Source organism: Crassostrea angulata, chromosome 2, assembly GCF_025612915.1.
Source record: "Crassostrea angulata isolate pt1a10 chromosome 2, ASM2561291v2, whole genome shotgun sequence".
NCBI classification, from domain to species: Eukaryota; Metazoa; Mollusca; class Bivalvia; order Ostreida; family Ostreidae; genus Magallana; species Magallana angulata.
In genome coordinates, this window is record NC_069112.1 from 12,744,611 (window position 1) to 12,769,074 (window position 24,464).

General features: G+C 33.0%; 1 protein-coding gene across 8 annotated transcripts in view; it reads right to left on the minus strand.

Moving 5' to 3' along the window:
* The window catches only part of LOC128171954 (uncharacterized), a 55,766-nt gene that overhangs the window by 12,475 nt on the left and 18,827 nt on the right, over window positions 1-24,464 (minus strand). For 7 of the 8 annotated variants that reach the window (XM_052837726.1, XM_052837729.1, XM_052837730.1 and 4 more), the window contains 14 exons: window positions 19,467-20,633; window positions 18,068-18,670; window positions 16,331-16,496; window positions 13,446-13,564; window positions 13,269-13,365; window positions 12,331-12,521; window positions 11,969-12,136; window positions 11,567-11,822; window positions 11,348-11,463; window positions 11,108-11,261; window positions 10,618-10,815; window positions 4,033-4,120; window positions 2,445-2,479; window positions 1,853-1,894 (listed from right to left, as the gene is read on the minus strand). In XM_052837726.1, coding sequence (XP_052693686.1) covers window positions 1,853-1,894; window positions 2,445-2,479; window positions 4,033-4,120; window positions 10,618-10,815; window positions 11,108-11,261; window positions 11,348-11,463; window positions 11,567-11,822; window positions 11,969-12,136; window positions 12,331-12,521; window positions 13,269-13,365; window positions 13,446-13,564; window positions 16,331-16,496; window positions 18,068-18,670; window positions 19,467-20,633 — 3,400 coding nt within the window. The remainder of the gene's footprint in view (window positions 1-1,852; window positions 1,895-2,444; window positions 2,480-4,032; window positions 4,121-10,617; window positions 10,816-11,107; window positions 11,262-11,347; window positions 11,464-11,566; window positions 11,823-11,968; window positions 12,137-12,330; window positions 12,522-13,268; window positions 13,366-13,445; window positions 13,565-16,330; window positions 16,497-18,067; window positions 18,671-19,466; window positions 20,634-24,464) is intronic. The other variant, XM_052837727.1, reaches the window with a different exon arrangement.

Here is a 24,464-nt window from a genome sequence, read left to right on the forward strand (position 1 = left end):
ACAGTAGTTTATCGATTAAATTTTAGTAATTTTTGCATATATGAACGTGTCTTTCTTTTTAAATGAGATCATTTGATTTCGTAGTAGCCTACAGATGACTTAGTTTTAATTCGTCGTTAATAAATAAATCTAATATCAGCCTCTCACAAAAGTAAAATCATGATGGAGATCCCGTACTGGAGTGGAAATTTAACGAAAGAAATGCTCCTACATTTACAGCTGATTAATGAATTATCCTTATCCTTTTGAAATAGAAACATCATTTTCTTCTTCGGTACGTATAATGATTGAGCTACATTTAAAGGAAACTAAAGCATTTAAATTGATTTGATTTATTTTGTCACATAAAAAAGTATGTAAGGCAGGCCAATGAAAATGTTTGAGGCATTGTGCACATAGCTTGTATTTAAGAGCTGCTATAAAATGCCGCAAAATTATTCTTAAAATTTCTTTCAAAATAATATAAATTTCTGACTTGTTGATATATACATGTAGCAATATCTTTAGAAAATACTTTGTGTACACGTGTATTAACGTTTTATTAAATTAGATCGCGGAAATATGGCATTTAAGGATTTAGAAATGTATCGGTAAAATAAATCGTTTGTTTGATCAAAATAGTTGTGAACGAATGTGAAGATAATCAACAGATGTTATTAAGAACAAGCATCAATAATGATAAAAAAAAAAGAAAGAAAGAAAGAAAACATTGCAGAAGAAAGTGAGATAAAAGGGATCTGTGAGTAAACACCGCACATACACGTATTAAAATCAAAACACCGCACATTCAAGTACACTTTTCAAAAACAAAACATTTGAAGAAATTTCTCATAGACTAATAAAAATAATTAAATGGTAACATATTTGTGAATTTGAAAGTGAAACAAACAATATAATCTTGAAGCGAATGAGGCACAATGAGGCCTACAAGTTGTTTAGAAAAAAAATCTTAATGAATTGCATGAACGTGCAAATGGGAAAAAACGATCAGACTTATGTTTGAATTTGTCAATTTCATTAAAAAGATCAAAATAAAACATATAAATATGCTTATATTAAAATTATATTATACTTGCATGTGGATCTATGAAGAAAATCATTTATTCTCCCTGCAGTCTCGAAACTGAATATCATTATGTACACGCTATTACATGTAAATAAAAACGCACACGATTTCATTTCTTGAGAGAAAAAATACTGACGTGGTTGATTATTGTATAATTATACAAGTGTTTATATAAAATATATTTTTTTTTCTTTTAAAATGCTGCAAAATGACATGGATATTTGTATTCACAACATAGCTTTATAAGGCGATTGGGTCTTACTGACGTCATAAGCAAGGGAGGTAAGCCGCGTAAGTCAATGTTCCTTTTCCCGATTAAGTAATTTTGATCGACTGTGGCGCTCACATTTTGCATAAAATATCCAAAAAAAACAATGTCAGTCTTATTAAATAGGCACTTATGAACTCATTCCCGTATATAACTCAATATGGTCAGGATATCGTTTCACATGACCTTTAAGAGAAATAGTAACGACATGCATTTAGTAAAAGGGGCAATAACTCTCTCTCTCTGTCTCTCTCTCTCTCTCTCTCTCTCTCTCTCTCTCTCTCTCTATATATATATATATAAATTCAGGCTGGTGTGAAGGAAAATATTTTACAAAGTCTTTTGAAATTCTACACCATTCATTAAAAAATTTCTTATAACACAATAAACAAAAGAAATAAGACCTTTGAATAATTTCGATAAGGTAATGTAGACGCTTATGTCCTAGGTGGTCCGAAGTAGTGGTATCTTAATCACATGCATTGTTCTTTCTCAACTTGACACTATGTTTTAGTTACCTGATTCAATATCTTCGTCAGAATTGCCTGGTGAAACCGAACCTTGATCAATAATTCAACAACAGCATTAAAAGCCTTGGGAAATCAACAAACATATAGTAAAATTCAACTCTGCATAAAATGATATTTCTGCATAAAACATCATCAAAAACCTAAAGAAAGAAACACACAACTCTCTCTATTACGAAAAAGAGCCCGGACTTATATAAATTTATCGGACACCAATTATCTGCATTGCAAATTTCAGTAACTATTTGCACAGAATTTTTAACACCCCAGCAGTTCTCCGCTTTAAAGTTGTTTTTTTTTATCTTTTTCCATGATATTTATTTTTTATACAATGCCATTCTCAACCTTTTCATTGTGTTATAATGTGAAAAATACCAATGTTTACAGACTAAATTAAGTGGGAAATGTATTAATATTTTGCATGCATGATGGGTTTCGCAAATTTATTATGACATGTTTTGTTTTTCAGCGCAGCACTTGGATTTTTTGCCTAAAATTGCCTATATTCATCCATATGGAACGCAAATTACATGAACAAAGAATTATCAATATTTTCTACTATTTTCTTCTTTGAAAACCTTACCAGAGTCCTTTGGAGTTTCTTTTCTACCAAAATACCTGAATACAAAAGTCGTATATAACAGTGCACTCAAATAACGAAAATCGCATACATATTCTCAAATCTGTAGTTTTTTATTACAGATTTACATATAAAGATATAATGAGATAAAATGAAAATGAAATTTATCACGTATATATCACGAATGTAATCATATGTACATAAAAATGGGGGTAGAGTGACACGTTTTGGCCGGGCGTTTCAAAGTTTCAGAGTAAACAAATACAAGTAGCCAATCTTGTTATAACTAGCACAAATTAAGAAGTAAACAAAATCCAGCGTAGAAGCTTCCGTTATACAAAATTGTCACATCAAGAGCCTTCGTTTTTTTTTCATTAATTGAGAGTTTGGATTGCAAAAAAATTTACTTGGTTTTTTTCAATACATGTATGTGTATTGAGGATAAGAGCATTTTGGTCACAAAAACTATGTCCATTGAGTTTAATTTTTTGTTTTACAAAGCCTTGGTTATTAGATGCATATCGAAAACATGGCTGATTGATTTCATTAATTTTTCTAAATAAATGTGCTTTTAATTTTTGTACTACACAGACAAGTTTTTGTTAGATGCTAACAAAATTCAGTCGCTCTCTTACGCGATGTCGACATCAAAAACATACCGTACCAACAACGAACGATTCATTTGATTTATTGATTAAACAATTCAAACATGCGATTAAGTGCATACTAATGATCTGACGCACCGTGGTCAGTAGTAGCGTTTTATTTAGATTTCTGACCCGGCGTCGACAGGCTCATCACTGCACTTAATAACACATTTCTCCATGAACATAAATAATAATACGCTATCTATTTAACGCATGTACTTTAACCAATTTCTATAGAATTTCCGTTATGATTAATCTTATACATTGACTATTGAACCCGTGGTTGTTTTAAAGCATCACTAAAAGGGTTATTTGCTAATCTAATACACAATAAGTAAAATTTAGAATAATCGATACAGGCTTCCAATACTTCAATACTTTGATTGTGTTTTTGATAATAAATATGATGATCTATATATAGTTATCACATAATGCCATAGTTGCTGAACTGTAGCTCCACGAAAAATTTGGATTGATGGACTATGGAGCTATAGTGCCGCCCATACAAAAATGGTATGTTATTGCGCACATGATTAAAAACTGACTACCATGCAACTAGTTTAGGGTTTTTTCCTGTAAAATGTTAATATCTAACATTTAACGAGATATTGTACTTGCCTTTAAATGTCTTCATAAAGTGAAATGTAGTAAATCTCAAAGAATTTTTTTAGCATTAAAAGTTTTTAAAAATTTAGTTTTAAGTTAATTTAATTACATTGCAGTCTAAAAACGCGCAACTCTTTTTTTCGCAATAACAATACATATTTTTGTATGAACAGAACTGTAGCTCCAAAGCCCGTTAACATGTGGAGCTACAACTCTGCTGCTGATAATGTCATGGTACGATTCCTTCAGATTGAATAAAATATAAAAACTCGTAAGCAAAACTATTCACTCGTTATGTCTAGGATACTTATAATTTAAAACATTTTATGTTAACTTACCATGATATCCCTTTAATGAATTTCACAAAGCTTTCATACCAATCGCTTCTCAGTTTTACACTGTTGTGCTTTTTTTCTTCTCGTGTGCCTGTATATTTCAGCAAGCAAATAATAACAATAACAATAAAAGTTAAGACAGGTCAATCTATAAAAACATTTCCTAATTACTGTCTGACCAAGTATTCAAAGTAGTCAATATATTCTTGATGATTGACAGATGTACTAAATGTTACGTATTGTCCGGCTGATTGGTGAAAAAAATGCTCACTTAATGAAGAAAGCACCAAATTTGGCATGTTGGTATGTTTAGGTGTACTGAGCAATATAAGCTATGGACCCACTCTCAAAAATCAATATGGCCGCCATTTTCAAGATGGCCGCCATATAGCTTATCATTTTAAAAACTTTTTTCAATAAAATCTCTATTTTTGATCCTAGAAGTTCGAAATTTTACACAGTTGATATTAAGTGGATGCTTTGGAAGTTCTAATATTCAAAATGATGATATATTTCAATATGGCCGCCAAATTCAAAATGGCCGCCATGTAAAATATCTTTATATCTCCGTTTGTTTCAAACAATACTACTTTTGATGATGGTTTAAAATACAACAGAATTTATCAATTGTAAAAAAATTGGGAGCCTTAATTAATGATTGAATTTGATAATTTGATCTTTCAATATGGTTGCCATATTATCTCTGACTGGTTTTATATAAAAGTTTTCAAATGAGTTCATTGATGACTGGTATGAGATTAAAATGTTTAACATAAATGAATTTATTTCACTTGAATATAAAAATGATAAAATGGAATCAAATATCAGTTAATTAGGAAATTAGGACAAATCTGCATTTACATGTAACAATGACATACAGTGGTTTTCATACTTGGATCATGATGCAGACGACAAAATGGTTACACAAAGTAGGTAAGTGTTTGTGTTTTGATAATTTATTTATAATTTTCTGAATAGGTGATGTACATGTACACTTAAACAAATATAATATCACATAAAAACACTTACATTAACATAAACAGTTAAAGAACAAATGTTAAATAGATAACAAATGTTCCATCCCCTAAAAAAGTATGAAACACCATTTCGGTAACAGTTATAGAATTTTTTTGAAGTAGCTAAATATGGTAGGCTATTCATCTAAGATGCGTGTAAGTTTTGAAATATTGTCATCTTATTTCAGTCAATTTGACCAAAACAATCGAGTTTATATAACCTTTATTATATATTGTAGATCTTGCTTGGCAAGTGATTGAGGAAATGAAGTAAAGTTATCTTTTGATAAGAAATGTCCAAACACATTAAAATCGTAAATCCAGACATTGAGTCTTCATCGTCAAATTTAACAAAAATATTTGATTGGGAAAAATGTATTTTATGCAAAGAGAGACATCTGAAGCTCTGCAAAGTCCAGCAAATATAAGGAGATCTGATATTGAAGTTGGTGCTGGATATATATCTCTGGAAACAGTGCTCCTTCGATGTCAAAGTATAAATTGGTTTCCAACGACAATTAGACTTGACCAATTGAATGATGCAAATGGTATTGCATCCAAGTTACAATTGATGAAAGCCAAGTGGCACAAAACATGTAGGAACAAATACACAGACATGAAATTAAAACGACATGAACATTCGAAAAGAAAAGTTGAATCAGACATTTCTGAAACATCAAGAAAGATAACTCGCCAAAGTCCTGGTTGCTCGACATCAACAATGACTCAAGATTGTTTTTTCTGTGGTGGAACATCAGGAGAGCTTCACAAAGTTTCTACCTTCAGTATAGACAGTAATATCAGGAAATATGCATTGCAAGTGCAGGATACTGTATTGTTGGCGAAACTTAGCGCAGGGGATATGATATCTCAAGAAGCTATGTATCACAAAAACTGCTACTTAAATCTTTTTAACAAAGCAAGACCACAAAAGATTGTAGATGAGAATGGCGAAAATCAAATCCATGGAATAGTTTTGGCTGAACTTGTATCATATGTTGAGGATTCACGAATGAACAAAGGTGTAGCTGCCGTATTTGGGCTGGCAGATCTCATGGCAATGTACAGTAATCGTTTAAAGCAATTTAGTCTCGACATGAATAAAAGACCCAACTCAACACATGTAAAAGACAGAATCCCTGCAGCAATACCAGATTTACAAGCCCACAAACAAGGACGGGATGTTTTACTCATGTTCAATGAAGATGTTGGGAATGCTAATCGACAGGCAATTACAAATCACTATGATGACGATGCTTTAATTCTTGCAAAAGCTGCAAAAATTGTTCGAAAGGAAATGATGCAAACAAAGTATTCCTTCAAAGGGTTCTTTGAAACTGATTGTCTAAAGAATTCTGTTCCACAATCTTTAAAAACACTTGTAGGCATGATTTTAGGTGGGCCAAGTATTGAGATGCAGTCCTCAAATTTTATAGAAGCTCAGTGTACTCTAACGATTGCACAATTGATCCAATTTAATTCATCTGTTCGCAGGAGAAAAGATTCTGCAATTTATTCATCACATGCAACTGACCGAGAGCCTCCATTGCCAACATATTTAGGCTTGCTAATACATGCTGAAACAAGAAAAAGAGGGCTTGTTGATTTAGGCTTATCCATTTCTTATGACAAAATAATGCAATTATCAGCATCACTGGGAAATTCCATCTGCGAATCTTTCAATATTGAAAATGTAGTTTGTCCTGCTAAGCTTAGAAAAAATCGTTTTACAACTGCTGCAATTGACAATATAGACCACAATCCTAGTTCAACAACTGCACAAAGCTCTTTACACTGCACAGCAATTTCAGTATTCCAACATCCAGAAAATGAGGGGGATGGCATCGAGCGCTTGATCCCACCAATAGAGGCATCTTTTGCTAGACATGAAAAACTAAAGCCACTGCCAGAATTTTACACTGTAGTCCCACCAGTTGTGCTTCCAAGGGAAAGATCAGAGATTTCTCGAATTAGAGGTTCCCTACTAGTGACTGATGATATACATGTAACAGTTCCGAATGCATTGAATGAGGAATACAGGTACATCTATCATATAGTTTGAAATTTCCTGTTACAGTCAAACACAATTCTTATATGTGTTCCTAAGTAACAAGTACTAACATTTAATATACATATATATGCATATCTATATATTAATATTTCAGATGGCTTGAACGTGTCCATGAAAATATTGCAGCTGACAATGGTGAATGCATGGAATATTCTTGGTCAGCTTTTCATGCAAAAAGACTACAAGATAATCCAGAGACAGTAATAGACATTAGCTTATTGTTACCTTTATTCCAAGAAGAGGCAAAGTCAGTTGCAATGATTCGACATGCTTTAGATATTATTAAGAAAATTGTCAACTTTCTTAACCCAGGACAGACACCTGTCATCACATGTGACAAACCCCCCTTTGCATTAGCAAAGCTGATTCAATGGACCTGGCCAGAAAGATTTTCAGAGAAACATGTTGTCATCCTATTTGGTGGTCTTCACATTGAAATTGCTGCTTTTAGAACGATTGGTGATTGGCTAGAAAACAGTGGCTGGACCAGTGTACTATGTCAAGCCGACATAGCAAGTTCAGGCACCGCTGATTCATTCCTTAAAGCATCCCACGTGAAACGGACAAGACACGCACATGAGGTGACTGCTTGTTCTTTATACATTTTGATGAAGCGTTCTTACGATAGATATATAACAGAACAGGGTGAAAATGATCAGCTTGTATTTGAAGAATGGCACGAACAAAGAAAAATTGAAAGTCCCCTTTTCAACTTCTGGTCTTTAACACTGAAGTTTGAAATTGCAATATTAGTTTTCATCAGATCAATGAGAGAGGGTAATTTTCAACTGTATAAAGAATCAATTTCACTTCTTATCCCTTGGTTCTTTGCGCTCGATCATCCGATCTATGCGAGATGGTTACCTGTTCACTTACGTGACATGGTTATGCTACATGATAATGCACCAGAAGTGGAAAAAGAGTTTCAAAATGGTAAATTTGTTGCTAAGAAATCTCATAATAGATTTTCATCAATAGCATTAGATCAGGCACATGAGCAGAACAATAAGTTAGTGAAAGGAGATGGTGGAGCAATTGGCCTTACAGAAAATATGGCTCAGCTTCAAAGTTGGATGGTATCGGGTCCAGAAGTAGCCAGAGTAATAAATGAATTCGAATCTGCTCAAGAACAAATAAAGAAAGATCAAAGCAAAGGACCAGATATACGACACCACGAACAGGTCAGGAGTCAGCAAAACACATTCGCAAAGCATGTAAACGCTTTCTGTTCAGTTGTAGATGATATGAGAAATCCTTTTATGGAACAAAGCGAGGATTTACTTATATTGGATACACATGATATTGTTGACAAAAAGGTAGCTGAAACAGTTAGAAACATAGAGATTATTGGAAAACAGCAATTCCACCAGTTTGTAAAAGAACGTTTAGAGAGTAACTCAAAATCTATTTACGAACCAATTAAACAAAACAAGCTCCTTTTATTTAGCCGTCAACAACCAAGAACAGTATCCAAGGAGAAACAGCAAATAGTATCATTGAAACAGAACTGTTCTCTTTTTTCACAGTTATATGTTTCGTGTCAAGTTCGAAATGGCGATCTTGTAGAATTTTTCAAACATGAAAACCAAGCTTATCCTCCATCCCTACACAATTTGGTGATTTACGCCATGGATCGAAATCTGATCTTCTTGTTCAATTGGAGAAAACTTCCGAATCAAGCAATGAGGCACCTTCAGTTGATGCTTTAGTTTTAGATGGGGCTGCCCTTGTTAATTTGCTTAAACCAAGGGGGAGTAAAACGTTTGAAGATTACTTCAGAGATATTTTTAAACCATATATTCAGATTCAGCTGCACTCTGTCAGGAGAATTGATATCATCTGGGATGAATATTTTACAGACAGCTTAAAATCATCGGAAAGAACTAGAAGAGGCAAGGGGATAAGAAGGAGGGTTTTATCAGACTCTAACGTTCCGGGAAATTGGGAAAGTTTCTTAAGAGTAGACGAGAACAAGAAGGAATTGTTTGTTTACCTATCAAAACAACTGGTATCAGACCAAAGTTGGGATGCTGAGAAACAGCTCGTTACTACTATAGGCAGCTCTGTCATGTGCTTAAAGACAAAGGACACCAGTCAAATAGAACCTTGTACACATGAAGAGGCAGATACACGAATGATGCTTCATGTTAAGGATGCAGTTGCAGAGGGGCACGAGTGTGTCATGATTCGGACGGTTGATACCGATGTTGTGGTTATAGCCATATCTTGTTTTAAGAAAATTGAACAGATAAAAGAATTGTGGATTGCCTTCGGGGTTGGAAAAAATTGTATGTACCTGTCAGTCCACAATATTGCCAATGCTCTTGGACCCCAGAAGTCACATGGCCTTTTATTTTTCCATGCATTCACGGGCTGTGATCAGGTATCATCATTTGGAAACAAGGGTAAAAAAAGAGCATGGGATACATGGACAAGTTATAGACCAGTAATGGAAACCTTTGACAGTTTAAACGATAAGAGTCTGTCGCCAACAGCCGTTGTGGATCACATGGAAGAAATACAACGTTTTGTTGTGCTCATGTACGATAAAGCAAGTGAGTGTGTAACAGTCAATGGCGCAAGAATGGACCAATTCGCTAGAAAAGGAAGGGCAATTGATAATACTAGTATTCCTCCTACAGAAGCAGCACTGCTTCAACACACAAAGCGAGCCTGTTATATGGCTAGCCAGGTCTGGGACAGATGTCTTGAACCTTCTTCTACAACAGTAGATCCAGGAACATGGGGCTGGAAAAGGAATGAAACAAATATATGGATTCCATTTTGGACAGTACTACCTGAAGCATCAGCATCATGCAATGAGCTAATTAAATGTGGATGCAAGCCTCAGATTGGATGTAGAGGGAGATGCCGATGTGTTAAAGCTAATTTGACCTGCACTGCTCTTTGTAAATGTGGCGGAGAATGTGACAGAGACTAATTTTTGAACATTCTCAACATTAAAACTTTCTTAAAATATCTTTAGCATTTGTGTCTCTTTTATCTAAAAAAGAAAAGACCGGGTATTTTTCATTTTTAATAAAATAATGATTTAATCAAAAAAGGGTTACTATTTTGGGCAAAATTTTGGCAAAAATTTCATAAAAAGCATCACGTTTTACTTAACTTTATTTAATCTGCAATTACATGAAATGGTAAACCTTCCTTTATGATTAAACATCATTAGTTATTTTTAAAATGTTGCTCCTTTGTCAAAACAAACTTTTTAATAAAGGAAAATTGAAAAATTTTATCAGTTTTTCGCCATCTTGAGAATGGCGGCCATATTGGATTTTGAAAAGTGGGTCCATAGCTTAAATTGAAGCTTATACATAACAAAACTTGTGTAGAAAGTTTCATGCTTTCTTCATCAAGTGAGCAATTTTGCTAAAATTTTGCACCAATCAGCTGGACTAGTATACTTAGATATCTCGGAGTTCATTTTTAATGAATGTAAAGAAAAAAACCACAAACGAAATATAAAAGACATATTTTACTTACCCCACGATGAATCAATAATGTTGATTATGCTATATATATACAGCAACACATATGCGGATGGCAGACAAAAAAGATAAGATAATCCATTCAGCAAACAAGTGAAATCGTAGGGATGAAGTAGAGTAGTAATCAGAAATATTGCACACATGACTCCAAGGTACAGCGTTAAAAAGGAAACTGGTAAATTGTCGCTAATCACTGTAAAAAAAGACTCTCAAAGTGAGTCTGATATTCTGAAATTGCTCTGTATCTGACAACAAAAACGTTTTAATGTATGCATAAATTTTTATATATTTAAAATAAATGTATTTTAAATATTTAATTAGCAGTTATATGCATTTATTCTTATATTATTAATAAACCATTGTATAATGTGCATTCATTAATTTCAAGGTTGTGTGAACTGCTAAATGTATTCTTAATGCATTGTTAATCATATGATGTTCCCATAACATTATTTATGTTTTTGATTAAGTGGTTTTTGTTTTACCTCCCGAGGGAATCGTTGATTTTTCTGTACTGTCTGAGACGTTTTCCCCAATATCAGAGGAAATGCCGATAATCTCCTTCGCTATCCGTTCTAACAGGCCGATAAACACAGCGGCCATGATGATAGAATACAGGAAAGTAATTATTTTACCAGACTGAACAAAGAAAAAAAAACAATCATTGATTGATATTTTATCGTTGACATAAAATATCATCGTCTTTTTATTGTTGATAATTTTACCTTCATCTGCCATTTTTCGTTTCCGAACAAACATATCCCGGCATAGATAAGACAGACAATAACTTGAAGTATCACTGACACCACAAAATTGATATCCCAAGAGTAAGACAATCCCCCTTTAAAAGACATGAGCAAATTGTTAGTTTTAGCAAATGATATAAGAAGAAAAAAGAAACAACAAAAGCTTTAGTGACATTAAAATAGGTGCATCATACTAACCAGCAACAATACATACAACTGTGCTTGGTCCAATAAACGTTAAGGCAAAAAGAATAATCTGATATAAACAAAAGAGAAAGGAGACTTGATGGTTTGAATTTCGAACAAGGTGCCAATGTGTAATTAAAGAAATTAAGTTAGCTAAAGTTGAAACTATCCAGCGGCGTCTTTGTTTGTAGAATTCCTCGAATTTCTCTGGACAAAAGGTTTCGTTCTCTGATGCAGCACAGTAATCGATTCTCCACCCATTCTGTATCTGATGGTTGTCGAGTAGAAATCAAAGAGAACGTTATATAAAAAATGAATGGCAAATTTATGTATTTATCCGGTTTTAGCTTGAATAAAAATGAAAATACAACGTATAAAATTTATTACAATTTTGTTATTAAAAAAAACTTGTACCATTAGTGTGCAAAGCCACCTGTCTTCACCCATGTCTTTCATAAGGAAGTCAAACGCTCTTTCAACATTGGATGCATACTTGGGTAAAACTTTCTTTAAAGCTAAACATCTGTACATGCTAAAGCATCCAGGGGCACACAAGACAGACCCTAGTACGTGTTCTGCAGCCTACAATTTTTTTAGTACATATACCACTTTCATAATTTCATAAATTCTTTTTTTTTTTGTTATCATACATTAAAATTTGTTGTTAAATAATAAGACCCGTTTACAAATATTATATAATTTTGAATAATACAGTTTTAACTTTTATAAGTTTTGTATACATAGCATAATATAATGCATATCACACTGAGACAAACCTTTTGGAACCAATGGCCAACAGCGTATTCGAATTTCTGATACCACATAACAGGCCCACTACCAAGCGGATAAGTGCGGGCGCACACAGCTCCAACTGAAGTGTCCCTCTTCATCAGATCAAGCAAAGCTTCGACGGATTCAGGGTTAAATCGAACATCAGCATCCGTAGTCAAGATAAACTTGTTGGTATCTATCATTCAATATAACAATCTCTCATTTTTTATAGTGATAAAGTGCATGTATTCAGAGGAGTATGTAACAAATGTATTTAATTAATGCTTCTCTACGACCCAGTGCCTATCGTGTGCCCATACGCAAAACATTATGATTAATATAATTATTGGTTATAAATTTCTGAAAAAATACTTTTATATTAAAAGGCACCTTTAATTTTTTTTTTGCAGTTTGTATGTAGATCTATTTGATATCCTTTACGATGTTCTGTGAAAGGGATTGTGTTTTACGATTTTTAAAAAAAAATTATTTCCTTTTATTTATTTATTTATTTGGTTCAGAACTTTGACGCAGTTAGTAAAAACTCTAAACGGACAGCTTACTGCTACACTTAATGGATGAATATCTCTAATCAAATATTGGATAAAAACGTGTGATGTTCAATCACATATTTTTTCTCATTAAATGCTCATTAAGGCACAGTGTCATATAAAAACACTTATCAGAAGATTATGAAAAGCAATGTTGATAAATTTGTAACATCAATTATTTACCTACATGTATACTATATTTGGTTAAAATGGGAAGTGAAAAACTCAATATAAAAACTTTCTGTATAAAAATATTTCTATATGTATGTAGCATCAGAAGTAAGTAGATAGATGTCGATACAAAGCTAACTTTTAATGATTTTAATATGTATTCGTGTTAAGCTCACGATTTTTCGTTTAAATTGAGACATTCACTGTTGCATTATACCTACCTCTGGGATTCACATCGCGGTTGGTGTGTTGCTTGCTTAGGAAATCGAGAATGTACGACATATACATTATCTGACTCCATCTCTTCTTTTTCTTTACCTTAATATCAAGAAGTTTTAGTTAAAAGTTTGAACAATGACTTGCTCATAGATATATATTCTACTCCTCTTATTTTGTACCTTGGCTGAGTCCTTCAGATGAATATAGAATTTCATTTTATTTGGACCTGTAAGATCCCATTTAAACCTCAGTCCATAGGGTGTCCATGTTTTCTCACTATCACTGACGGCATCAATATCTGGTGTAAAATAAAGAAACAAACGAAAAAATACATCAGCGTAATACATATATACTGTATAGTGTTAATTTCCCTTTCAGTGCTAATTTAAAAAACGCATTCAATGAAAATATGAAAGATTCCTTTTTTGTTTTAAAATGTTTTTGCATTTTCTATGGTGGCATAGATCTGCAACCACTTGTCAGATAATTATGTTGACTTGTCATATGATAATGTCGACTTGTCAGATATTTATGTCAACTTGTCAGATCTTTATGTTGACTTGTCAGAAAATAACCATATTGAGTAGAAACTCAACATGTTGTTGCCAAAGCGTGTTAGTGCCACTAACTGCCATTTACTTGTCATCATAATATCGGACAAGTCGACATAAGATCTGACAAGTTAACATAATTATTTGACAAGTCAACATAGAGATCTGACAAGTTAACATAATTATCTGACAAGTCAACATATCTGACAAGTTCACATAATTATATGACAGAACAAACTATATGGCCGCTAGTTTGAAGAAAATGATCATTCATATTGTAAGTCGACTTGTCAGATAATGATGTTGACTTGTCAGATGTTATGTCGTTTTGTCAAAAAATTATGTCGACTTGTCAGATAATTATGTCGACTTGTAAAATAATTATGTCGACTTCAAAGATAATTATGTCGACTTGTCAGATCATTATGTCGACTTGTCAGAAAATTTTATTTCAAATGGGTGGCACAAATTGGGTGTGGAAAGGTTAAAGTGTTGAATTCTTAAATACGTGAATAAGTGACAAGTCGACTTAAAGAACTGACAAGTTCACATAATTATCTGACAAGTCGACATCAAGATCTGACAAGTCGACATAATTATCTGACAAGTGGTGGCAAATCTATGCCACCATAATTTTCTTCTTATTAAGTCCAAAGTTTTCTTTCTTCTTTAAGTTAATTCTACCTTACATTATATACTAACCTTTGTTCTATATTTTGTGAAGACTTATCTTATAATGTTTTAGGAAAGTCGCGGAACTTCATTAGAGTTCATTTGATACTCAACAGCGTTCATTTGGATAGCAGTTGGGTTCATAGGGAGTAAATAGGATTTATCTGAGTATTACTGGGTTTCAAGAGTGTATCACTGGCGTTCAGTGGGTTTCCTGGTTATTATTTGGGTTTATACTGATATATTTTCATCCACCAAGAACATGTTTCATTCCCTCTATTTTGTACGAAAATGATTGTACATTCACTGCTTTGTTGAAACTAACAGGACTGAACTCTATACGCCCCGTATTGTTTTGTTTGTGGTTTTTTTTTTTTTTTTTTTTTTTTTTTTTTTTTTTTTTTTTGATTGGCTGAAACCTTCAGCAACCTATTAAAAATCACGGATTTCGCGAAATAATCATGCTTCAGACCCAAATTCCTATAGAAAACATTTTGGCTGTGTCTTTTATTTAACATACTGATGTACGTTAAGGACGTTGTTTACTCAGGGTTTGAGTTCTCAAATCCGGATTGTTAAAAAGTTCAATTTCATGAGTAAAATTTGATTTAAATACAAAACGTATTTATGAAATGAATTATTACTAACATTTATACTTAATTATGGAATTAGGCTCTGACAAAGTTTGACTTTTAGCAAAACAGAGGAAATTCGGACTATATTTTTCAGACTTTGTTTTTCACTGAAATATTGTTGGTAGTAAAGTAATAATTAAAGTTAAGATTTTATTTGTTAGTCAATATAATTTTGCATATTTTTTGTTGGTTTTATCTTGCCTTTTCGTTTAGATAATCGTATGGAACACACTACAAAAATATTGAAAAATGCCTAAAAATGATAAAAGACACCATATCTCAAAATTTTGATCATTGACCTAATATAAATTTGATCCCAGCAGAGAAAGGTCAATACACTCAGTTTAATACTATAAATGTTTTAGCATTATCACCATTCAGTTTTTTGTTATATTGAATCAAAAATAGGTAGTTATTTGAAAACGGAAAGAGGAAATTCGGACTAGAATATCTATAAAAATTGTGTTTGAAAACTTTATGCTATGTATCTATTTAATGTCACTACCATTCATAAACTGTATTTCATTTGTTAAAGAGATAAGCAATTTATATTATTTTCACAATTAAGAAAATCTCGATCTTATTGTAAAATTTTTATGGATTTATCTTAAATTTTCAAAAAACATTCAATGGCCATTAACTCAAAAAGTAGGTCATTGACCTACTTTTTCGAAAGTGAAGAATAACACTACCATGTAAGGTCTATAACACACAATAGTTGGTTTTTTATTATCATCAGTGGAATTCTATTTCATTCTGAGTAAACGTCATTCTTAACAGTATTTTAGTAAAATTTTCAATTTTTTACGAACAATTAATTAATTTTAAAGGAAAAATTTAAATATAAATTATTAATGCTTTCTGTAATGATTAATGAGGATCATGTAGGTAGCGAGTGTTGCAGAAAAAAATGTTGTTTTTTCTGCAAAGTCGCCATCTCCACTTTCCGCATGAATCACCAAAGAGATTTTTTATGTATGTAATTCAGGTTTATATCCTTTTTTGAAAATCATATTTTTTAATGAAGTGTCAACAGATTTTAGAAGCATCAGTAGAGTTTACTTTATGAATCATTTTGAGTTCACATAGGTACATGTATTGTTTTTAATTCCAATGTCATTTAGGTAATATTTAAAATTATTTTCAATTATTTGTATTATTGTTATATAAGGTAAATTTTTTCTGTCTTTATATTTCGGTACTTACGTAAAGTATCATTCAGTAGACCAATCAGCTGTAGGGCAAATTCGGTCATTTCTTTTTCTCTGACAGCGCCGTCAACGAAAATATGAGACTCAAAACAGATCTTGTCTGATGTGCCCTGACTGATCTTTTGGATAGACTCTAATAGTTGCTGCATTTCTTTTCTACTCTGAAAATTTGGTTTAAATAAATAACGGTGTCCTGAACAAATAATCTAAATGCATTTTGCTATCAGACGATGATCATCGGATTATTATCGGATTAATTAATAATATACAATGCATAGACCCAGATTGAAATAAACTTTATGCTCAACAGAATATTGGAACTGATTCGAACGCCACCACAGGATATTATCGGCCTCAGTGAGTTTATAAGGCAGCTCCAGACCTTAAGACCAACATCAAAACCAACAAGTGAGGTTGTTAGGGAAACAAAACAAAAAATGGCAACTCAAAGCGATTCAGTTGTTCAAAACAGAAAACTGCCGAATAGGTCATTCCTCTATTTAACCTTACATATTTCCTGAGACACCAGAGGAAGTTTAGCACAATGGACCAGGCGAGAAAAACTGACCCATCTGGGGGAAAACTTTAACCTTTCCTATATATTAAAAGACTCAGGATGATTCCTCAGCAAAAAAATATAAATTTTATTTTAAGTCAGAAAGAATTCTAATGCATCATGTTTTCGTACTACTCATTTTGAAACAATGTCAAGCTCCTTGAGGAGCAAAGAAAAATTTTATTGAAAAAACATTCAAAATTAATGTAACAAATCGTTTTTTTGCAATTAAAACCAATTTGGTTGAGAAATCTGTTAAAAATCAAACCTCATTAATGTGTACTGTGGCTTATTTTCCCACATTAAATCATCTTCCCACTCGAACACGCAACAAAATGCTGATGCATATATTTGATATGTTCATGCACAGCACGATCGAATTAGGTAAAAACTCGTAAAGAAAATAAACTTTATACAAGGCAGCAGCGCTTTTTAGAATCCACTGGACATATTCAATTAAATGATAGATGGATTTAAAATTCAAATATGGGGATGTTTTTGTCATATTGTTCTTTGGTAATTCAAGTGATGACACTTATTGTCAAAAAAGGTGGCGTTTAGTATGTTATTTTATTTAATATCAAATTTATTAATGGTAAAATAACTTGTAATAAAAGACGAGTTGTTTTCAAAACTTTTTAGTCAGCCTTAACAGTGCTACGAAGAAGAATTTAAGAAAGAGAATGCAATGTACCGAGATGCATTTCATGCATACATTAAAATGCATTAAAGAAATCGCTGGTGCTCTGTCCTTGCTTAGTTTTCATGTCTATATTTTTGATAGCATAATTAATAAATTGATACAAGCAAGATCCTTTTTTAAAACATGCACACCTCTTTTAAATCTTAAATGTTGATCCGCTCAATTAAGACATAATGTGAGAAGTGAAAGATCAGATCTTTTAAATTAGAAGGTTCAGATGAATTCCGCTTCAAAATCCAGAATTGTGTTTCTATCAGCCAATTAGTGGACGCTAAAAAAATGGCCCCAAAGGCAGAATTAAGCTTAAAACAGTTTTTAACATCTAAAACAACTGTCAGTCTTCACTCGATTTACCTGCATTTAAGCACAAATAAATCGAGTACATATTTAAATGACATTGACGATAATACTCTGCAAAGTATTTCAATTAAAAAATTAACTTTTCTGTCTAACATTGAACAAACAAATATTACCTCTCTATACATGGTTGTACATATGTAAACCCATTGCGTTGTCTCGTCACTTTTTGGCGTTATCTCGTTACTTTTCGGCGTTGTCTCGTCACTTTTTGGCGTTATCTCGTTACTATTCGGCGTTGTGTCGTCACTTTTCAGCGTTGTCCCGTCACTTTTCGGCGTTATCTCGTCACTTTTCGGCGTTGTATCGGCACTTTTCGGCGTTGTCTCGTCACTTTTCGGCGTTATCTCGTCACTTTTCGGCGTTGTATCGTCACTTTTCGGCGTTGTCTTGTCACTTTTCGGCGTTAATTCGTCACTTTTCGGCGTTGTCTCGTCACTTTTCGGTGTTATCTCGTCACTATTCGGCGTTGTATCGTCACTTTTCGGCGTTGTCTCGTCCCTTTTCGGCGTTTTCTCGTCACATTTCGGCGTTGTATCGTCACTTTTCGGCGTTATCTCGTCACTTTTCGGCGTTGTATCGTCACTTTTCGGCGTTGTATCGTCCTTTTTCCCAGATTCCTCGTCGTTTCTGTATGCACCATGTTCTATGTTTATTTTTTTATTGAGAAGCATCCACTGCTCAAGCATCACACTGTTATATGCAGGGTACCAGAAAAGCTAAAATATGTACCAAAAGCATATATATATATATATATATATATATATATATATATATATATATATATAAAGGCTAAATGCACACATTATCGATCCTTTATCTTGAATTCATTTAAAGGACTAAATATGATAAGGGCCTAAAATGGCTCCCTAAAATGACTATCATTCTTTGTTTTCTTTATACAGATATGTTTGTGATGTGTTTACATAATATTCATTTTGGTTCAATTTAGAAATATGACATTGTAAAGACAACCTTTTCCCGCCATTTTTTGCATTTTTAGCGTAAAACAGCTTGTTTTCAAGCAGTTTTTCCTTTCGAAAACATAGAGCGCATTCTTGAGCAAATAAGATATTTAATCAGAGATGTATCTAGCAAAGACTAATAAGTGACAAAAAACTTTTCCTTGTTCAAGCATGCGCTCTATATTTCCCATTCGTAAATAGATAAGAAAAATGTCAATTTTTGGCCGATTTTGATTGAATTATAGAAATGGCGTCACTTCTGACATCATATACTGCTAGTGAGTGCAAATAAATCAAATAAATAGATGAAAAATATATTTTACATCAACTCTTCTAAAAAATTAGGTAACATTTTATTGTACCCGTAACAAAAAAAAATGGCGAATTATGGAGGCCAAATTTAACTCTTATCATATATTGTTCTTTCTGGTGTGGATGGGGAAAACAACAGCAAGAAATTTAAATGAATTCAAGATAAAGGATCGAGAATGTGTGCATTTAGCCTTTATGTGTGTGTTATATGTGGCGATGGTATAGAATTGATTTCTACCTGAGTTTCTTTGAGTAAAACTTCTCCTTTTAGATGCCAGAGTAGTCTTCCATAAACCAAAAAGATCGACAATGTGGTACACACCATGGCCAACACACTGTACTCAACGTTTACTCTGTTTGCACAAAACATTGAAGGTTGGTCTAGAAAAGTAGCAAACCACTCACAAGAGTAAGATAACACCATCAAAGTATAGACCACGGGTGATGAGAGTAGAATGGGGAGTAAAAACGCTCCTCGATGTATACAAGTATGAAAGGCAAAGACAGCGGTGACGTAGGCAATTAAACTCGTCACAATGTGAGCAATAAACAAACGGTATGATCTGTCACTTGTACTCCAATTCCAGCCTAACATCACTGCATCTTTCATATCCATTTTTCCCACCGCAAACTCTATAAAAACCGCACTAGTAGCAATAATGCTAAAAAGTATTTTGAAAATAGCAGAAATCAGTTGAATTTTCCAAGCACTGGCATTATCAGGAGGAGTATATTTTCCGTCTTCTTCGCCATTCTCAATTCTAGTTATGCAACAACAAGAGCTTGAGTGAACGGAATCCGATGAATTAGTACTGTCAGGGTTGTTTGATCCTGACTTTATTTCAGTACTAAAACAATTTTTGAAAACAGCAAATTTTTTTTGAACTTTCCAAGCCCTGGCATTAACAGGTGGTCTGTCGATTCTGTCTGGTGCAACAATCTCAATTTCAGGCATGATACCACAATGAATGGCGTGAATGCGATCCGACGGATTAGTACTGTCGGGATTATTTGATCCTGACTGCATATCAACACTGTCTGGAGAATCAGTACAGTCGGGATCACTATCGTTGTTGTTTGTATCTTCAAATATTTTGTTGTTTAGATACGGGAACATTGATAGAAAGGCAACAAACACGCCTACCAAAGTCCATGCTTCGTGTTCCGATTCTTTAATGTAAATAAATATAACCAATCCTGAACCTGCGAGCGTGGTGATTATCGACACAAATGATAAGTGTCGAAAATATGGCAAATCATTTTGTCCTTTAATGGTGTAAAATATTATTGGAATGATGAGCCCGATTTGCAGTCCGCTGACACCTGCAATTGTTGATCCCGAGGTCAAAGTTTTGAATAGGACAATGCAGAGACCCACTGATTCCATCGCTGCAGACAAGGTAATCTAATTCAACAGAAAACAACGATGTCTTTGCATTTAAGGCACAAAAACACCAGAGAGTGTTGTTCTACTTCATTTTATATTAAGGAATATAGTAAACTATTTATAGTTATCGCGTGATAATGCCCTGATGTGGCAGTGATGTACTACCCGATTTTATTGCACTTACCTAAGAAATAAAGAAATGAAATTAATATTTTTCTATTGATCGACTTATAAAAGGAGAAATTGACTGGAAAATAATGTAAACAATGTAAATGAAGCTGCATGTATGCATACAAAACAAGAACACCAACAATATTCAAAATGGATGCGCCTTCAACTGATGCGAGAGCCATTGAACTGAATTTGATAAATTAAACACAAAAAGAAAGTTAAAATTTTATCCGGCTGAATGGAAAACGAAAGAAAAATACATGCGATGGCTTGTAATCTATCATTATGCAGCAAAATGTTTTATAAAGTTGTATTTTGTTTGTTTAAAATTTAAAAGACACAACCTTACAGTTATTTGTCAGTGTTTATATTGCCAATCCACGCTCTATGAAAAGTATTAAATCAGGGGCCCGTTTCACAAAAAGGCGTAAATTTGGGTCTCAGTTTGTCCAACTAACGAGGTTACGCCAATATTTAGTCGGGTTTATGTTGCGTTTCTGAAAGAGGCGTAAGTTAGGGTTTAAATGTAAAAAACCTTAGACATCTCCGCTGAGTACTAAGCGTATATCTGCGTATTATGTTTTGCTTTGAAGCTATGATTATATGTATTGGATCAATTTTCCAATTTATCAATTCATCCTAGATTTAATAAGATCAATAAATTTGATTTTCGAAAAATTAGGGGTGCATATGAAATTTTAGAATCTTCAAAAACCTTGACAAACGCTTGTCGATAAATCAAAAATTGATGCACACTCTGCACGCTTCTAAAACATGTTTTTAAGTTATATTTTAACAAACAAAAATTGAATGTATATAAATGCGAGTTCATAAACATTCAAAATACATGTAACATGTTTCTATCATACGGTTTTGTAAAGATACTAGGAGTAAAAAAAAATGAAAATGAGAATGTATACGTGTTGTAAAATTGTAAGTAATATAGGTAAGAAACATACAGGCACACACAAGGACAAACTATACTGTAAACGTTTTGATTTGCTTCTATTAAAAGGAGTTTTCTCCATATTTTGAAATCAGTTTCTATTCGTAAGTGCAAATTTGATTAGAAACATTAAATTCTAGTCTAATATGCTTACTTAGTATTGATTTAAAAATCAAAAATCTATTCGTACTTATATATATCTATCTTGTTGGGAATACATGTTTCATTTAAAAGTATATAGCATCTAGTATTGTGTTTATATCATTTATTTATATCGGGGTATACACATCTTTAATTTTTCATACTTCAGGTAAAATTCTTTAACGAGTTGTAATGTATATTACATACGTTTAATAAGGTACATTTAAGCCCATTATTTATCAAATGGATTTAATCTTAATTTATTTAGAAATAGGAACAGTTATCGAACGATATGTATTTTTTAAGTTAAACATTCATGTACAAATATTTAAAAGAAGTGTGAACGTTTTCCTTAATAACACGTAAAACAAACCAAAAAATTAAAATTATTTGTTTATTTTGCTTTAGAAACAAAACACTCGCCATTTTGTGCACAGACTTACGCCTACCCACAAGCAGGCGTAGATTTAAACCCACATCTACTACCGACTAAGTTTCCGACTTCTTGTGAAACGCAACTTAGTCGGGTTTTGAGGTTTAGTCTCTGATTTAGTCCGGACTAAGCTTACCCCTGGACGTAGGCCTTTTTGAGAAACGGGCCCCAGGGGCTCGTTTCATAAAGGGTAGTAAGCCCAGACTTAGCGCTGCGCCGGTGTAAATATGGGACTAGTTCGAATATTTGCGTTTCATTAAAATGCGCATCTTTACGTCAGACTGAAGTTAGGTCAAAATTATACGTCCACTCATAGGTAGGCTAAAGTTCAGACGCAAACATAAGTAAGCAGATATATTATGAAGGGACAATTGTATGTTGTCACTAATGCAATTTAAGTTACATGTAATGTCATATTCAGATACTTAGAAAGAACTAATTATACTTTTAATTCTGAAATATATTTAAGGTCTTCCGTTTCCAACGGAAGACCTTCTTGTTATTGCTTTGTTTCTGTTTCCCTTATTATTATTCTTCATTTTTTTTCTTACACATTTTTGTGCACGCGAGTTCTCGGGAACGGCTCGGCTGATTTTAATGAAACTTTCAGAACTAACACATATTGGTCTGAACGTTATTGGAAATTTTTTATGTTGATGACGTCATTTCCGTTTTAGAGATATTGACGTTTTTACGATTTTTAGAGGGTCGGCTTGTCCGGTGATTTTCTCCTAAACGAAATCAGATATTTCATTCAAATTTTCAGGATTTGTAGACCTATGATTGTGGATATGACAGAAGCATTTTCATTGTTCTGTGACAAAAAACACCGAAGCTCGCCTGAGCTTAAAAATTGAGATAAAAAGCGTCATGATTTTTTTGTGGTTTTCTTTGAATATCTTTTTTCTCAAAAGTATTTTGTTAGAACTTGTAGAACAAAAAAACTTCAAAAAGTCAAGAGCTTTCATTTGACATCATGGAAAATGGACTGGCCCTTTAAATTAAGGGCCGAAAGGGCTCTAAAGTATTCTAATAATATCTTTTTACTGTGAAATATTTTGTAATACTTTATAGAAGCAATTATGTTCATCGTAACGTTATGTACCTATACATGACAAATGTTTGCTCCTTTGTTACGTAATAAGGGATTTTAAGGGGACAGCAGTCCAAAATTTTGATCTTATATATCTGAAAATGGAGATACATTTTGAAAAGCAATGTTGAACAAAAGATGCTCCAAATAATGTCGTTAACAATTTGCAACTATAATTTTTTTGTTATCCGGTCCCTAAAAGGAGTTTTAGGGTCGGCCCTTAAAACGATCTCTCCCAGATATCTCGAGAACGGCACATAATTTCTACTTACTTGTTGAACAAAATGTGTTTGAAATGACAAGAGCTTTCTTTTCATATGAAGAAAAAGGGGCTGGCCATTCAAATTAGGGGCCGATAGAGTTCTAAAGTCTTTTAATCATAACTTTTAATTGTGAAATATTTTGTAATACATTACAGAAGCAATTATGTTAATCGAAATGTTATGTACCTATACATGAACATTATTTACTCCTATGTTTCTTAATTAGGGATTTTAAGGGGCCAGAAGTCTGACATTTTAGTATTCAATATCTCAAAATAAAGAAACATTTTGAAAAGCAGAATTCAACAATATGTAACTGTAACTTTTTTTTGTTAACCACTTCCTAAAAGGAGTTATAATGGTCGGCCCCTAAAATGATCTTTTCCAGATATCTCTTGAACGGTACATATTTTCTAAACTCTTGTTGAACAAAATGTGTTTAAAATGAGAAGAACTTTCTTTTCACATCAAGAAAAAGGGGCTGGCCCTTCAATTAGGGGCCAATAAGGCTCTAAAGTCTTTGAATCATAACTTTTAATTGTGAAATATTTTGCAATACATTACAGAAGCAATTATGTTAATCGATATGTTATGTACCTATACATGAATATTGTTTACTCCTATGTTATGTAATTAGGGATTTTAAGGAGCCAAAAGTCCGAACTTATTATCAACGTCCCAAAATTAAAAAAAATCAATTTTAAGAAGCAATATTGAACAAAATACGCTAAAAAAAAATGTGGTTAACAATCTGCAACCAAAACTTGTTTGTTATCCGTTCCCAAGATCTCTTCCAGATAAA